The 18379-nt window shown below is 45.7% G+C and overlaps 2 protein-coding genes across 3 annotated transcripts in view; one reads left to right on the forward strand and one right to left on the reverse strand.

The window, feature by feature from the left end:
• The window catches only part of DHX32 (DEAH-box helicase 32 (putative)), a 49134-nt gene extending 34654 nt beyond the window's left edge, over nucleotides 1-14480 (reverse strand). The window contains exon 1 of the mRNA XM_070470397.1: nucleotides 14202-14480. The gene's annotated coding sequence lies outside the window, so the exon portion shown is untranslated. The remainder of the gene's footprint in view (nucleotides 1-14201) is intronic.
• Nucleotides 14481-14539: 59 nt separating this feature from the next.
• The window catches only part of FANK1 (fibronectin type III and ankyrin repeat domains 1), a 100343-nt gene continuing 96503 nt past the window's right edge, over nucleotides 14540-18379 (forward strand). For both annotated transcript variants that reach the window (XM_070470398.1, XM_070470399.1), the window contains exon 1: nucleotides 14540-14665. In XM_070470398.1, the coding sequence (XP_070326499.1) occupies nucleotides 14653-14665 (13 nt within the window). In that variant the 5' untranslated portion in view covers nucleotides 14540-14652. The remainder of the gene's footprint in view (nucleotides 14666-18379) is intronic.

Consider the following 18379-nt stretch of genomic DNA (forward strand, 5'->3'; position numbering starts at 1 on the left):
AGCTGCGGGAGCCCAGTCACCTGGAGAACCACGGGACAGGCCACCAAGTTCCAGCAGCAGAAAACCAGACTTCTGCCGGCTAAACAAAGCATACTCGGGACTTAACTTTTTCTTCATGACTCAAGGTCCGTTGGAGAAGACTCAAGAGTTCCTTGAACTGCAAGGAGATGCAACCAGTCCATCCTAAAGGAAATCAGTCCTGGGTGTTCACTGGAAGGACTGATGTTGAAGCTGAAACTCCAATACTTTGGCCACGTGATGAGAACAGCCAACTCACTGGAAAAGACCCTGACGCTGGGAAAGATTGAAGGCAGGAGGAGAAGGGGGCGACAGAGGATGAGATGGTTGGATGGCATCACCGACTCGATGGACATGAGTTTGAGCCACCTCCGGGAGTTGGTGATGGACAGGGAGGCCTGGCATGCTGTGGTCCAAGGGGCTGCAAAGAGTCGGACACGACTGAGCAACTGAACTGAACTAAACAAGGGCACCAATACACTGGTTCCTGTAACAGAATGAGGTTTCCAGGTTTCCCTGCAGTGACGCGGGTCAGAGGCCAGACTGTGGCCACAGAGCCCTCCTTCCCCGGGGATGTGGCCCCCACGTCACACCACTCTCCCCGGTGAGGGCCCCGCCTGCTTCTCTAACCTGCTCTCCTACGCGGCGCTTAGAACCAGCCAGCCTTGCTGGACAGAAACGCCTGTGAAGGCTGAGTCCACACGGGGCTCTACGTTGAGCCCGGCGGGTCTGAAGGGTAAAGCTGTGAAGCCGGTGACACCTATCTGCAGTTCTCTCAGGACCTGTTTTTCTTTCTTTTGGTCTATTTTATTTATTTGGGCTTCCCTGGTGGCTCAGTTGGTAAAGAATCAGCCTGCAATGCAGGAGACCCCGGTTCGATCCCTGGGTCAGGAAGCTCCCCTGGAGAAGGGAAAGGCTACCCACTCCAGTATTCTGGCCTGGAGACACAAAGTGTCAAACACGACTGAGCAACTTTCACTTTATTTATTTAATTGGAGTATAATGGGCTTTACAATGTTATGCTTCTGCCGTACAATGCCACGAATCAGCTGTAAGCATGTGTATGTCCCTTCCCTCTCGAGACCCCCCACCCCCTCCATCCCATCCCCCAGGTCATCGCATTGAGACCCCCCACCCCCTCATCCCAGCCCCCAGGTCATCACAGAGCGCCAGGCTAAGCTCCCTGAGCTAGACAGCGGCTTCCCACTGGCTATTTTACACAGGTCGTGTGTAAGCGTCAAGGCCACTCTTCTGATCTGTCCCACTCTGTGTGTGTCCACGGACCCTTTTACTGTCCTGCAGACGGAGTTCCCGATTTGGAGGGGCGAGTGGCTGAGTTCTGAGCCCACCAACTCGCACGACAGACACACACGCCTCCCCTCTCTGATTCAGCAACTGGCGGGAGCCGCGTCAATCACTTCCTCCCGGTCGTTGTTTAATCACTCAGTTCTGTCCGACGCTTCACGACCCCATGGGCTGCAGCCCGCCACGCTCCTCTGCTCATGGGATTTCCCAAGCAAGAATACTGGAGTGGGTTGCCATTTCCTTCTCTGGGGGATCTTCCTGACCCAGGGATTGAACCTGTGCTCCAGCATTGGCAGGTGGATTCTTTACTCCTGAGCCCCACTTTCTCCCAGATATAATTAAATACACACAAGAAATTCATGTCCTGGCCTTTGGCAAATTTAATAGTACCAAAACCTAAATAAGGGAGAACAAGTAATACAGGCTACACATCACTCAAAATAAAATTTAATAAAATCTATCCTGTTGTCAATATAAACTACATTCTATGACGAGAATTTTAAATCTGAAAGCAAACTGGCATTTGCTCATTTTTCAAAGCTATCCTACATGAGGCTGTAGATCACATAATTTGCCTGCCCTCTGAAGTGAAACTATTACAACTCTTAAATGAGCATTTATGAAAATAATACACTATCCAGCATAAAACGAAACCACCTCACTAAGAAAAGAATCAGAAGTTAACATGTGGCTAAAGAGCTACATGTTGGCCATTTACATTTTGGCTCTGGGCCAGTAATGCTAGAAACATAAATGGAGTCCATAGACAAGGAAGGATAAAGCTTTCAAGGGACAAAGTCAGACAACCTGGTGAAATCTGTCCTGAGCGACTGGTTCACTGTCTGATGCCCCTCTTCTGCATTTCCCCCGTGTCCGACAGCATACCAACGGGCTCTCCACACCTACCAGACCCTCACCAGTGCAGCCGCAGCAACTGCGCAGGCCTGGCGGTCCCCCAACAGGGGGCTCTGGACCTCTTCTCTCTGTAAAGGAGCCAGTGAGGTCTCATCCTGTCTTGCGGCTTTAATGCCACCGTATATAGAGGTCTCCCTGTTTATGCGTCCCGTCAAGCCTTTCTCCCTGAACTCCAGTATAGTGTATTCAGCTACCTACTAGTCATCGCCAACGTGGATACTTAGCAGGCACTTCAAACTTTACGAACCTGAAGCTGAGAGCTGACATCTGCCCCAAAGTCATACACCTGGTCCTCTCATCTTCTTCCTTTCAACTGCTCAGAGCCCCAAATCTGAACTTATTCTTCATTTTTCTTTATCTCTGATCCATCAGTGGGTGTGCTAGAGAGGACGGCAGCATCCAAAGATGTGCGTGTCCAAATGCCTGGGATCTTCATTATGTACTTTGCTTGACAAGAGGACTGCAGATGTGATTGAGTTGAGGATCTTGGCTGCGGGAGATGGTACTGGTGGGTCTGAGCTAGTCGCAGGGTCTGAAAATCAGAGACCCCTTCTCAGGTTTAGTCAGAGGGGATACGACCATGGAAGAAGGGCTGGGGAGATGCAATGCTGTTGGCTCTGAGGGAGGGCGAGCTCATGAGCCACGATGTGGTAACCTCTAAGAGCTGGGAAACCAAGGAAAGGAATTCTCTCCTAGAGTGTCTAGAAAGCAGCACAGCCCTGCCTGACTTTACACCAGTGATGAACATTTTTTTTATTTCTTTATTTGGCTGCGCTGGGTCTTAGTCGCAGCACGTGGGATCTCGAGTTGAGACTTGCAGCATAAACTCTTAGTTGGGGCCTGTGGGATCTAGTTCCCTGGCCAGGGATCCAACCTGAGCCCCCTGCATTGAGAGTGCAGAGTCTGAGCCACTGGACGACGAGGGAAGTCCCAAACCATGATGAACTAACCTCTAACCGAAGCAAACTAGGATAATAAATAAATTACCACTAAATCTGCGGTAATGTGTTACAGGAACGATAGTTAACTTATACATCTGGTCATGCCCATTCTACCTTCAAAATATATCAAAACCCCCATAACTTCCACCGTGAACAGCTGGTCTGAGCCACTGTCCTCTCACCTGGATTACTGTGACAGCCTTGTGACTGGTCTTGGTTCCACCCTTAGTCTCTTGCAGTCAAAGTGATCCTGGCAAAGTCTACTTAGGGCTCCTCAGCTCAAAGAATTTCTCATGATTTAGAAATTTCACCTTGCTCCAGGGAAAAACCGCAATCCTTAACAGGACCTGCAAGGCCTGTGGGACCTAGAGGCATCACCTCCCTGCCCCAGTTTCTCCGGCTCCCTCTCTCACACTTCTCTGCTCACGCGGCCCCCTCACTGTTCCCCAAACACACGGCACACGCCAGCCTCGCGGACTTTATACCCGCTTTGCTCTCCGCCAGAAACGCTCCTTTCCTCAGATACCAAAATGGCCAGCTTCCTTATTTTCCTAAAGGCCTACATCAAATGTCAACTCTGCCACTGGGGGCTTCCCTGCCATGGGTCTGCCGCGTCTGAACTTTCACCCACGCCCCTGTGCCCCAAACCCACTCCCCTAGCTCCTTAGCCTGCATGTTTTCCTCTTTACATTTGTTTACTGTTGGAGCCCTCCACCTGAATGCAAGCACCTCGAGGCGGGGAGTGTCTATTTTTCTCCCTGCCTTCACGGCAGAGTTGGCACGTGGAAAGCATTCAATAAATATTTGCTGAATGAATGAGCGAATGATGTTGCTGCTACTCCATCAGGGTACTGCTGTTCAACTATCCAGGTTGCCCTCTATTCGGTCAGTGACCAAGTCCTTCAAAACTTCACCGCGTTCTGTTCCTTCCATCTCGTCTTTCCTCTGACACCCGTGAACACCTGCCTTTCTCCCCAGGCTCTCCGCTGCAATTTCTCATGCAGATCCGCACTTTCATTATATTATCTACTTAAAGTGCCAGTTAGCTTGCTGCTGCTGCATCAATAGAGCTGAAACACTTCCATTGGGAACTCACTATGTTTCTGGATTTCAGTGACTTTTTTGCCCCAGAATATGACCCAGGGTCACCTGCTGTTTTTAAAGGGTATGGCCTGAGAGTCTGGTGAATTAGCATATCCATCAACTGAAATATCTGTGAGCTCTTAAGTTTTCCCATGAACCATATACCTAAATAACAAACCAGCTCCTTTTTCAACATTTCTTAAAGCTGCTTTTTTCTTGATGACTTGAGAAGAGTAATTGTGTAGAAAATCAGAGTTATACTGAGATTCACACAACAGCATGCCTCAATCTTGCTCCAGCAGACCCCCGATCTTTCGGGTCACTTGTAAATAACCAATGTGGAATGACAACATCCCTAAGGATCAGGGAGCTACTGAACCATCTGTATCACACACCATCTTTCCTTTCGGTCTCCCTACTCGAACCATTACTGAGCTATATCCTCTTTGGCAATTTCCACAGTCTGAACCCGGACACAGGGGGTACTCGACTAGCAGTTAGAGGTTGAATCACCTTCTGTCTTTTGGGGATTTCATGACTTTTAAGAGTAACATCTGATTGTGTTTTACGACAGGTGTTATTCTCAATCTAATAGGTTTTCTCTAATCTCAAGTCTTCTCATCTTCAATGCCTGTATTTTCATGCCTTCCATTTTCTTATTCAACCAATATTTGGGTGTCTACTAAGTATCTGGCCTGTGAACATACGAGTGACACATGAACAGACAGAGACTCTTAATCTTGTAGTCAAATAAGTAAGACTTCCTGGTGGCTCAGAGGATACAGAATCTGCTTGCAATGTGGGAGAGCCGGGTTCAATCTCTGGGTTGGGAAGATCCCCTGGAGAAGGGAATGGGTACCCCCTCCAGTATTCTTGCCTGGAGAATCCCATGGACACAGGAGCCTGGTGGGCCACAGTCCACTGGGTTGAAAAAAGTCAGACACATCTAAGTGACTAACACTTTCACTTTCGTTCAAGAAAGTAGAAGACTAACACTTTCACTTTCATTCAAGAAAGTAAAAGAAGGAAGAATGACAGGTATGTAATAGAAAAAAGAAAATATCCGGGGACAGGTAAGTTCATAGATGATACAACGGCCAAATCAGAAAAGACTGGATAAGCTATGGGAAGGAGACTGTCTTCTTTTAAATGCCATGGGTCTAACTCAGTCATTTCTTGATTAAAATTTCTATTTTTTAAACATTTTGCTTTTCTTTACAATTGTGCTAAATCTGTTACTCAATTTTCTAAATATTATCTATGTTTTTTTAATATCTATCTTCAATTTTCTTAATTACTACTGCATGACAGGTTCTAGGAGAGCTGGTGCCCATTGAATGTAATGGCAGAATGGAATGGATAGTGCAGTTATGAGCTAGCTTACCAAACAGGGCAGGAAGAGAAACCAGCGAACCACATTCAATGAAATATTATCAGGAATATTAAAAACTAAACACCACTGCTTGACTATTTAAAATTATTTTCACAAAGGTCTGTGAAAATAGGTCTTTTCTATGATCTAATTCACAGCCTATCCTTTTTCATCTCCACTGCTTAGGAAAAGTGTTCTGGGGAAAACACACATATACAAACACCTTGCCTTTTAAAAAATTATTCTTTTAATGTGACTTCCAAATTTGTTTTGACACTATTTATGTGACCAATGTGTTTTTCTTGATGAATTTGTGCTAATTTTTATTGAAAGTTTTAAAATAATTTAATCACTATTTAAAGTCTCTTCATAGTCTGCAGAAAAGGAAATTTACTTATTATTCACATGTTTGCAAACAGGATTAAATGCAGACTCAGTAATTTCTTAAAGATCCTAGAGGACATCCTTGGTGGTTCAGTGGTTAAGAGTACACCTTGCAATGCACAGGACATGGGTTCGATCCCTGGTCCAGGAAGACCCCACATGTCGCAGAGCAACTGAGTCCAAGTACCACAATCACTGGGCCTGTGCTCTGGGGCCCTTGAGCCACTAGTGAAGCCCAAGCGTCTAGAGCCCGAGTTCTGCAGCAAGAGAAGCCGCCAGTGAGAAGCCCTTGCCCACAGCAAAGAGCAGACCCTGCTGGCGCATCCCGAGCAAAGGCCCCATGCACAGCTACAAAGACCCAGCACGGCCAAACATAAACAAGTCTTTCTCATGGATGTGAATCTGAGCAAACTCCAGGGGACAGTGAAGGACAGGGAGGCCGGGCGTGCTGCAGTCCACGGGGTCATAAAGAGTTGGACACGACTTAGCGGCTGAACACCAAACAAGGGGAGCAGCTTAGTAAAAGGAAACACGGGTCCATGTGGAAACTCTGAACAAAGCTGGAACACTAACGCAAACTCAGCACAGGTACTCAACACATTCACTCAGGTTTTCATGTGGCGTCCTCTAGCTCTAGGTTTATCATAGATTTCCTAAGGTCAAGATCCACTTCTGAGTCATCTCTGCAGAGTCTACAAAGTAACATAGGCCTTTGCAAAAATTATGTGACCAATACATATTAGCTGAAATAATAAACAATATACTTGTGAACCATGATGATAAGGTTTAGAACAAAGGAAGGTTAATGAGGCATTACAAGTGAATAATGACTGTCCTCAGGATAGAGGGCTGTTATTTCTTTGGAGAACAGGATCATTAGTTCCATATTCCACACCAACTCTATTCAAAGTGCTTGTTTGTGACAAGATAAGGAGCCTGCACCGCAGTGGAAATTAACCGGCTGCTTCCTTCCCTGAAGAAGTCTTGCTATTACCCTGAACTAAACAGTATGATTAGGGCCACAATCTATTTATATTCTGGCACCAGCTCCTAATCTCACTGCAAACCAGTAAGAGTCTGTGGACTGACACTGGTCTGCACACCGCACTTTGAAAACAATGGTTCCATCCAACCACTAAAGCTGGACTAGTACTAAGGATAACAATAATGATAATGAGGATGATTCTACCAATTAGCCATTACGGAGTGCTTACTGGGAGCCAGATGCTATAAGTACTTAAGCACTTTATATGGATTATTTCATTTAAACTCTTAAGGACCCCATGAGGGTTTACTTTATTATTTCCATTTTTTTAATGAGGAAATTTAAGCCTTTAGAAGCTTAGTTAATTCACTCAGCTTCGAGCTGCTGAGCTGGGGTAGAGCAGGTGCTGCAGTCCTGCAGTCTGCCCTCAGCTTCGCCCCACGTATCTGTCCCAGGTACGGGTCCAGTGTGCGCTCAACCACGTCGCACCACACTGCTCCCTGACTGCGTGAAGAACGATAGCAGGCTCCCGCTGCAACACTCTGGGGTAGAGAACCACTCGATATTACAGGAGGCATCAGGCCGGGTGGCCGGGAAAACATACCATATGATGACTGTTCTTTCATGGAAAGGAAAACATAGTTGTAATCACCCATATTGAGAGTTACAGTCAAATATCCAATATAGAAACTTTACTTTCCATTTACTTTTCCATTCTATTTTAATCAAAAACAATGGACTTAATATAACTGGGCTTTTAAGAAGACTACTCCTTTGCTTTCCTTTGTTTTAATTGGCTCAGCACTCCCAAAAAGCACATCCTATTGTATACTGTCATCCTGCTTATTTAACTTCTATGCAGAGTACATCATGTGAAATGCCGGGCTGGATGAAGCACAAGTTGGAATCAAGACTGCTGGGAGAAACATCAATAACCTCAGATATGTAGATGACATCAGCATTACGGCAGAAAGTGAAGAAGAATTCAAGAGTCTCTTGATGAAAGTGAAAGAAGAGAGTGAAAAACCTGTCTTAAAACTCAACACTGAAAAAAACGAAGAACATGGCATCAGATCCAATCACTTCATGGCAAACAGACGGGGAAACAATGGAAACAGTGACAGACTTTTATTTTCTTGGGCTCCAATGTGGACGGTGACTGCAGCCATGAAATTAAAAGATGCTTGCTCCTTGGAAGAAAAGCTATGACAAATCTAGACAGCATATTAAAAAACAGAGAGATTACTTTGCTGACAAAGGTCTGTCTAGTCAAAGCTATGGGTTTTTCCAATAGTCATGTAGAGATGTGAGAGCTGAACAATAAAAAAAGCTGAGCACCAAAGAACTGATGCTTTTGAACTGTGGTATTGGAGAAGATTCTTGAGAGTCCCTTGGACAGCAAGGAGAGCAAACCCATAAACCCTAAAGAAACTCAACCCTGAATATTCACTGGAAGGACTGATGCTGAAGCTCCAATACTTCGGCCACCTGATGCGAAGGACTGACTCATCAGAAAAGACCCTGATGCTGGGAAAGACTGAAGGCAGGAGAAGAAGGGGACCAGAGAGGATGAGATGGTTGGACAGCATCATTGACTCAATGGATATGAATCTGAGCAAGCTCTGGGAGTTGGTGATGGACAGGGAAGCCTGGCGTGCTGCAGTCCATGGGGCTGCAAGAAGTTGGACAGGACTGAGCGACTGAACAACCTTGGTTTCTAGCAGAAGAGTGTGGCGGATTGAAAAGAGTCAGACACAACTAAGCATTATCATAATAATAACAATAATACACCAAACACAGCTTGAATAATCAATCCTGCACAATTTCTTTCAAGAATCCTATATTCTACTGGTAATTTGCACATACAGAAAGACTTTCCAAGCTCAATCAATGTTTGTGCATCATAATAACATATTACTCCCTATACGTAAGTCTATAAATCAAGGGTTTTGTTAGAATTTCAAATGGCTGGGCCACTCAGTGCTTTTCAACACTATTTTGATGACTATTTTTACCAGATAATATTCTAAAAACTAACACTTGAGTAAAAGCAAAGTTAATAATGTACGCTAAAACATTAATTTGACTGATTTATGCAGTCTAGTTAGATATCTGAACAAATGCGTGAGCCAATCAAAGCTGAAAACTAAAAATAGGCTACTGCCAGTCTCCCTAAGGAATTCACCATAGTCATTTTACCTACAACACACACAAAATGAACTTTTATACAACTTCTTTATCAAAGACAGTATTGCCTGGGGCATTATCATACCTCCTGAAGTTACATTTTATTTGAATTGTTGCTCTAAATGGAGACTGTGAAAAACGAAAAACATGAGGAGCGTTTTTCACAAAGTATGTGTGTGTATGTGTGTGTGTTCAGTCAATCATGTCCGACTCTTTGTGACCCCATGGACTGCAGCCTGCCAGGCTCCTCTGTCCGTGGAATTCTCCAGGCAAGAATACTGGAGTGGGCTGCCATTTCCTCCTTCATGCTAACAAAGTAATGGGTAGCCATTCTGCACCAACTTTATTAAAACAAGAATCAGTCAATAAACTATGTTGTGCACTCTAAGGCAGGTGGAGGAAAATAGAATCATCTCAGGGAGTGCCAACACATGAGCCTGAAAGAGCAGGGGTTCTATTCTGTTAATCTATCCAGATTTTCTGGTCCCTCCTCTCTAGTCTCTGTACCCCAGAGTTTTATCCCCAACCCTCTTCTCACTGCATATAACCTCCCTGGAGAACCTCACTCACATTTTAACTTCAATCACTGAGTGCTTCACCTGAGTTTCTATCTTAACCTCAGACTTCTTTCTACAGTTCCAGATCCACACGTCCAAGTACTACTTACGGGACATCCCAACTTAGATAACAGGCAATTTCAGGGTTAATGTTCAAAACTGAATTTGTCATCTACCCCACTTCTCACACTTCTGAGAAAGAAAAGGGCTTCTTTCCTCCTTTCACGTTCCACATGAGGCAACTGACAGAACAATGCCCATCAGCAGAAGTCACCCCTGGCTTCTCCCCCACCTCCACCTCCAGCATCTCCGAGGCTGCTGATTTCACCTCCCTCAGGGGCCCCTCCTCCTGATTCCCGACACCATCACCACCAGAGCCTCAGTTATCTTATCATTTCTCCACAGAATTGCTGCAAAGTCTCCAGTTTTGCTTTTCTGCCTCCATCTGTGGCTCTCCACCAACACATCATTCACAGGCTGCCAGCGATCTCTGTCAAATGCAAAACTGGGCACGTCACTGACAAGTGCTTTTTATTATCTTCAGGATAAAAGCCTCATTCCTGGGTTCTTTCTGGCTCAGTCTGTATTTGCCTCTCCAGCCTTCTAGTATGTTCTCTCTGCTCCTGCCACAATGGACTTGTGCCCAGAGCTCGTCTCCTATCCCCTGTATCTCTGCCTGGGAGGTCCCCCTGCCCTCACAGACAACCCATCGAGTCATTTCCTAGTCCCTCCTGGAGAAGAAATCCAGGTCCCAGGAAGTACCTAACACATTATAGGTGCTCACCGAATATTTGCTGTATGTATGCTGGAGTTAATGACAACTCTTTACATTTAATAAATTATTTGAAATATACAAGGAATTTTCATTTATATCTATAATCATATTTGACAACCACTGCAGGTTTTATCATCCCGAGTTATCAATGAGGAAATAATGGCCCCTGACTTTCCCAAGATGGAAGAGCAGGAATTAATGCAATCATCCCTAACTAAAGGCTTGTCCTCTATTATTATCCTACTTAATTATCAGGTACACCCTGAAAACCCACTATGAGCTGAAAGGAATACAGAAGCAGCCTAGGTCATGGACTCAGCTCTAAAATGTTTCATCTCATCAGAGGCACAACACCCATACACAAGAAAATTGGGAGAATATTCTACAAGATAGTATAGTATATATATAAAATAGATTACCAACAGGGACCTACCGTATACACAGGGAACTATATTCAATATCTTATAATATTGGAAAGAATCTTGAAGGTAAAAGAATCTGAGAAGGAACATATATATATGTATATATACAATGTATATGGCTAAATTACTGTACTATACACCTGAAACTAACATAAAACTAACACAATATTGTAAATTAACTATACCTCAATAAAAAAAAAATTCTAAGATGAAAAAAGAAAGTATAGTGTAGTATAAGGCTAAGTGCCAAAGTTCGTAGTGACCCCCGGAGGAACAGAATGCACTCAGTGGGCACCCACCTATCCTGGGGGCTTCCTGGGGCTCAGAGGGGAAAACATCCCTCTGCCAATGCAGGAGATGCAGAAGAAGCGCGTTTGACCCCTGGGTTGGGAAGATCCCCTGGAGAATGGAATGGCAAGCCGCTCCAGTATTCTCGCCTGGAAAATCCCACAGACAGAGGAGCCCGGCGGGCTCCAGGCCAGGGGTAGCGGAGTCGGACACGACTGAGTCTCTGAGCATGAACCCACGCGCCGCTGTGCTGGAGCGGCTTTCCAAACAGGAGACGGGGGTGCGCAGCATGGCTCCGCAGCCCAGTTACACTAGGAGTGGCTAAACGGGCTCAGACGGGGCATCTCTTAAGCCCAACAATTTGAGTCCGGACCATGACAGGTCTGGAGGACACAAAGGAAACAGCAAAAATGGAAATATAATTGCTTTCTGCCTTTGACCAAATTCCTTCTGAGTTTCAGAAAGTAACAGAGTAAGGGTTCTCTCACTATGGAAAAACAGAAATCCAGAAACAAAAATGAAAACTTCCTCTGGCTTATGAGAGTAAGCTTATGAAACAGAAGTACATTCATCTGCTTTACTTTCTTTCTTTCCTTCTGAAATCATCCTACTTGAATTAAACCATGTTAACCTCCGAAAGGAATTACTTTTACTTTAAATTCTGATGTGGACAAGAGATTTAAATAAGAAAAAGAAAGGCCACCTCTCTCTTAATTGCTACCTTGTTATTCCCTGGGACAGTGCTTTGGCTTGCTACGTGTAGTTGAGCATCAGCAAAGTAAACAATAATGTAATTATTCCCTTCAGTGAAGAGCTGGGAAACTTTTCTGAACATGACAGTGAAAACAAATAGAAAAAGTAGTACAAAATCCCCGAAGGGACAACCAGTACCTTTACCATTTATTTCAACCCCCAGCCACTAGCAACCGACCTCAGGCCATTCCCTCCAGTAATAAAGCACATCCCTTTATCTGGAGCAATTTCTTTAAAGCTCTTCTCAATCATTCAACAGGCATTTAACAAGTACATTGTTACTGGAGAAAAAGAAACTGAATACCAACCCTTGCCTTAGACATTTTTGTACCTACCCCTTCCTCATTTTCACCCCCCTCTTCAGTCATTTGTTCCATAGGTACATGATCCCCTAAAACAAATGCTGTTTTTCAGTTGCTCAAGTCACCTCTTATCTAAAATATGTCAATGCAAGATTGCCTCAATGTCAAACTCACAGCTATCAATAAAATCATTCATCTATACTACAAAGTATTTACCAATACATATCTCCATTTTATAAAGCAATTATCCTCTGGTGAAAAAAAGAAACAAATCTGCATATAACTATTAAATTCTCGAGTCCTTGTTACATGAAGATCTACAATTTTGGTTCTTTCTTTTTAAATACAAGTGCCTAATCCTTTGCTATATAAGAAAATTTAACCCTACCTCCTCTTTTCTGTTAGTAAAAGCCAAGCTTTAATCGTTATCTTGTCACATTGATTATGACATTATTAATGAACATTATTATGTATGTTTCTCCAGTGAAAAGACCAATTCATAACTTTGCTAATGATGTGAAAACTATAATTTGAAAAGACTGTACTACAGAAGAACTGTTGATCTTAGAACCTTTCTATCTAAAAATCCATTCCCTCTCTTTAATAAGAACAGGTAGTCAAGGTACCATGAAGTGTTTACCTTCCAACTTGAATTTATTACTTTAATATTGTAGCTGTTGAATTACAGGTTCTGTATCTATCACACTGTTTGTCAATATCCACATAAACATAAAACTTGTGGCTCTGACAACGAATCTGAAAAAGTCCCCATACAGTCTGAGAGGGGAGAGCCCAATTTGGTGGAATATAATGAATGTCCCTTTCCATCACAGAATATCTGCTTCTTAGGTTCAATTAACCTCTGAATGATTCTCTTTATGCGAGGAAAGTAATTCTCCTTGATGTCCTTGTCATCTACAGGGTGGAAAAGAATTCTTTGCCATCTACTGGTGGCAAAGAACGAGCAGTCACTAACGTGACCCCAAAACACTCTCTTCTTTTCATTCCCCTCAAGTCCTGTCTAGGGCAGCAGGAGGAACTGATAGAGAGGCCAAAATCTTCAGACCGGAGCACTGCAACGATCATGCCGTTTCCTCCCACTGGCACGTGCATTCCCCTTCTTTTCCTTCTCTCCTCTCCTCAGGGTTGTTCTTCTTGACCTATACAGCACCCTCCCCATGGTCTGAATTTTTACAGCCTACCAGAGAAAATGCCCGGTGATCCCTAACACTTCCTGAAAGCACTACCTGCATCGATGTTTTCAAAACCACTCTTAGGAGAAAAAAAAAAAGACTATGGTGTAGGATCTTGCTACAAAAAAATATTATGGTGTGTTTCACCGCCCTACCAAGTTTTGGTACAGAACGTGTGGGCCTGGTGCCTGCAACTTGGAGCGAAAACGAGGAGGAGCCCTGACACAAATACACACACACACACACACACACACACAACTAAAAACCGGAAAGATCCGACTGGGGCCCAGGGCCTGAAAGGTGACACTTGGGATGACAGTGCAATGTGCGCAGCGGAGGCGCCTTCTCTCCGCTTTTCGGGACCCGGGCGACGCGCTCGGCCCACTGCCGACCACTTGCTCCCATCTGCTAAGAAGCGCTGCCCGCCAAAGTGACACGAGTGGCCGAGGTCCGGCCCCGGGCCGGCCGGGCGCACCCCCCCACCACCCGTGGCCGCCCCCCAGCCTCGCGGCCTCGGGGCCCGCAGCGAGGGCGGGTCTGCTCCGCCCGCGCCCGGACGCCGCTCCGCGAGGCTGGGGGGCCGCCCGAGGTGGGGGGCGTCTTCTCCCGGGCGGTTCACCAATCGGGGCGGGGTGCTCCGGGGCCACCCGGCAGACCCGCCACAGGTGCGCCGGGCCGCCCCCACCCCGGCCTCCCGCCGCCGCCGCGGCCCGGCCTTTACCTGCGCTCCGCGGACGGAGGCCCGGGCGCGGCCGCCCTTCCCCGCCGAGCTCGCCGGGCGCAAGGACCGACGAACGGACGCCTCGGGTCGGCGACGGAGAGGCCCGCGGGGCCCCACCCGAAGGCCCCGCCGGGGACGCGAGGGCCGCCGCGGGGAGGGCGCGACCGCCCAACCAGGCCGCCCCGGGGCAGCGCGTCTTCCGCCCGCGGGCCCCCACCGCCCGCCGCGCTCGTTGCCCCGCTGGAAACGCGCGGGCCCTCGCGCTCGCTCGCGTTTCCAGGCGTCTTTTGGTCCCTCCCTCTCGCCGTCCTTCCTGCTCCTCCTCCTCCCCACCCCGCCCTCCGGGTTGTCAGGGCAACCGAAGCGACGCCGGCCCCCGGGACGAGAGGCGTTGGAAGGGGCTTGCAGCACCGGGGGCTCGGCCCGTAGGGGCCCGGGAGCAGCTTCCTCTATGGAGCTCCAGAGTAAGGGGGCCGGGGCCGGGGCCGGGGCGGGCCTTCCCTGGAACGGGTGTGGGCGCCCTGCGCGCCGCTCCACAGGCTTTTTTTTCTAAACGCTTTTGACCTGGATATACGGCCTCCCTCTCGCGCTTTCTTCTCCGGGAGAGTCGAGAAAGGGGCTAAATCCCGCGGAGTGTGATTGTCGGGAGCCCGAGGGCTGCGCGAGCTCGGGGATGTGGGCTGGAGGAGGCAGCGCCCCCAGGGTGTTGCTTCCTGAAATGACCTCCCAAGCAAATCCATTTCTTGTTACCATTGCTGTCATTATTATTGGAGCTTCCCTGTTGGCTCCGACGGTAAAGAATCCTCCTGCAATGCGGGAGACACAGGTTCGATCCCTGGGTTGGGAAGATCCCTTGAAGGAGGGCATGGCAACCCACTCCAGTATTCTTGCCTGGAGAATCCCATGACAGAGGCGCCTGGAGGGAATACAGTCCACAGGGTCGCAGAGTCAGACACGACTGAAGCGGCTTGGCAAAGCACAGTGGTCACTGTTTTGTTTGGTACTTTGATTCATTGACCATAAGTAGCCATTCTGCTTCTAAAATGTCAGCAACTGAACCTGCAAGGAGGCCAGCTCTTGTACTTATTAGAAGATATGGCATCCTCTTCCCAGTAATCGGAGATTTCAAAGAGAGAAAAATTATGAGGTTTGTGCAAGAGTGTTTAATTCGTTGCTAGAGGTTCTCCAAGGTAGGCTTGGACACGCAAAAAGGAAAAAAGTTACGATTTCTTTTACTGTTTCCCACTTTGTTTGACAAAAGGTGAGCCGTCTGGAATTATCAGATCTAACACCAGCTTTAACTTACTGTGTTTTTGATTGTTGTTCAGTGTGCTGTGCTTAGTCGTTCAGTTGTGTCCGACTCCTTCTACCCCATGGACTGTAGCCCACCAGGCTCCTCTGTCCATGGGATTCTCCAGGCAAGAATACTGGAGTGGGTTGCCATGCCCTCCTCCAGGGTATCTTTCCAACCCGGGGATACAACCCAGGTCTCCCGCATTGCAGGCGGATTCTTCACCATCTGAGCCACCAGGGAAGCCCTTTGATTGTTGTTTTTATATTATTAGCATGGCTGCTACTACTATTCAAACCTCTCTAGGGACACAGAGCTCCATCCTTCTTTCCCCAGCTGTTTTATTGCTCCTTTTGTTCTTAAAATAAGAACAGAGTTTCATAGGGAAACTAGAAAGACCTGGAACTGTTATAGGAGGATGCAGTGTGACTCTGAACACCAAGTTGTCTTTTCTTGCACAATTTCAGAAATGAAAGTACTCAGACCATGTCCATTCTCTGGGGTATATGCTGATGTTGTTAAAGGTCGTTAGTTTCCAAGGAGGTTTCTAAAGAGTTTCTCCTTTCTTTTAACTCTCTTGCTGAGCTGAAAACTTGTAAGTTGAGAATTATAGTTTGAGTGGACTTTATATGCTATTCTATCACTCACACTTGTAACTCTCTGGATTCTGTGTGTTATCTAACTTGTTCAAAGAAATTTAACTTAAAACAATGTTAGAATTTTTGTGTCATTTCAAACTAATACCAGGGTGTGTATGTTCTCTCTTTAGAGAAGAAATAAAGTGAAGTGAAATAAATAGAAGAAGAAATAAAGTGAAGAAATAGCTCTCTTAAAAATACCAACTTTATTTCTTCAAATTTATGTTACTGTTTAACTGTGTAAACTAAAAATTTCAAGTATGGTATTGAATTTGGTATTTCCAATTTCAATAACCAATACCAATTTCAAATTCCAATACCAATTTCCATGGCATTTCCACGGTGTTCTCTATGTTCTAAGTACTCTCCTCGGTTGGAGGATTGAGCAACGAGTAAAACCCTGTGCGCTTTGGTTATCCCTGGGAAACTGAGCAGACACTTGCCCAGGAACTTCTGAAAACCTCCCTGGGGTCTGAGATTAGGGAAAGCAAATAGACAGAAGGCTTCTGGCAGAATAACCCAACAAAGAATGAGGGAAAGGGGTTCCAACCAGGTCCCTGAGACCAGAGAGAGCAGTGTGTGTTTAAGGTTCAGAGTTCGAAGATCAGTAGAGCTGTAACTGAGAAGACAGTGGGGTGGAGGGGAGGAGGAAGAAAAGAGACAAGGCTGTAAGAGTGAGTAGGAACCAGATCCTGGAGACTTTGTAAACCTGTGAGAAATGTATTACCTCTATGAATGACACATCTCGTTTATATCTGATCACATTGGGTCTTAATGTGGAAAATATTTGTTAAATAATCTTTTATGCCTGGGACACAACTGTAAACTTATTCTTTATTACATACTCTCAAATGCTGTCACCAGTTTAATTTTAGGTAATTCAAACAATGACCATTTAACTTAGAGAATTCTTTAGCAGCCTAATAAACATCATTTTGGGTGAATATTAATTTATTTGCTGTTAATAAATATTTTAAAGGACAAGATTAGATGGTCTTTAAGGTCCTTTTTAACTTCAAGAAATGTACCCTACCAGATTCCACCTGAGACTCAAGTTACTATTTTATCCTCTCAAAGATATTGGAAAATACTATGGCTGTGATATTAACAAATATGACAATTATACTGTCATCAGTGTTATATTAACAATATAGTATGTTGTTATGCCAATATTATCTGGCATATTTTAAGCCTGGTGTGTACATGATACCATTTGTTATTGGGGGGTTTCAAGTAGCAGTTTATTGGTGTAGTTGAATATAGCACCAGTAAATTGATTTAAAAAGAGGCACCTTCTTCATTGCCTTTAAGGATTAAACATGTATCTAAGGACAACACCAAAGAACTACTAGAAAAAACCCCCAAGTCAGTCTTACCCATTCTGTTTCCACACACTTAGGTTTCTATTACTTTTAGAAGTGACCTTTATTAACTGAGTCATTAAAATCCCATAAACATAAGCACTTCAAATCCCACAGCTGGATCACACTCTGGCAATAAGCAGAGGGTGACTGGGTCTACCACTGTTTTGCAGAATGATAGTAAGCCAATGATCCAAGAAATGACTCCTGGGGGAAAGGGGCAAATTAAATCAGCTTACAACCCTGGGCTGTTTGGAATGGTTTTGGCTCTTGGCTTACATATTTACATCTTTAATTATTTTCTTCCTAAACAAACAACGCGGTTGGAAAGATAACCCATGTATGAAATAACATGAAAAATGCACATCAAACTCCTATTTTTTAAAAATTATTTATTTGTGGCTGTTCTGGGTCTTCATTGCCATGCACAGGCTTTTGCCAGTTGCGGCTAGTAATGGGCTCCTCTCCAGCTGCAGTCCAAGTGCTTCTCACTGTGGTGGGTCCTCTTGTTGCGGAGCACAGGCTCTAGGCGCGCCGGCTGGGTAGTTGTGGTGCATGGGCTTAGCTACCCCACGGCATGTGGCATCTTCCCCGGCCAGGGCTTGAACCTGTGCCCCCTGCCTTGGAAGGTGGATTCTTATCCACTGTGCCACCGGTGAAAGTCGCTCAGTCGTGTCCGACTCTTTGCAACCCCATGGACTATACAGTCCATGGAAGTCTCCAGGCCAGAATACTGGAGTGGGTAGCCTTTCCCTTCTCCAGGGGATCTTTTCCCACCCAGGGATCGAACCCAGGTCTCCCACCTGGCAGGCAGATTCTTTACCAGCTGAGCACAAGGGTAGCCTGAGAATACTGGAGTGGGTAGCCTATCCCTTCTCCAGTGGATTT

The sequence above is a fragment of the Odocoileus virginianus genome, chromosome 7 (genome assembly GCF_023699985.2).
Source record: "Odocoileus virginianus isolate 20LAN1187 ecotype Illinois chromosome 7, Ovbor_1.2, whole genome shotgun sequence".
NCBI lineage: Eukaryota > Metazoa > Chordata > Mammalia > Artiodactyla > Cervidae > Odocoileus > Odocoileus virginianus.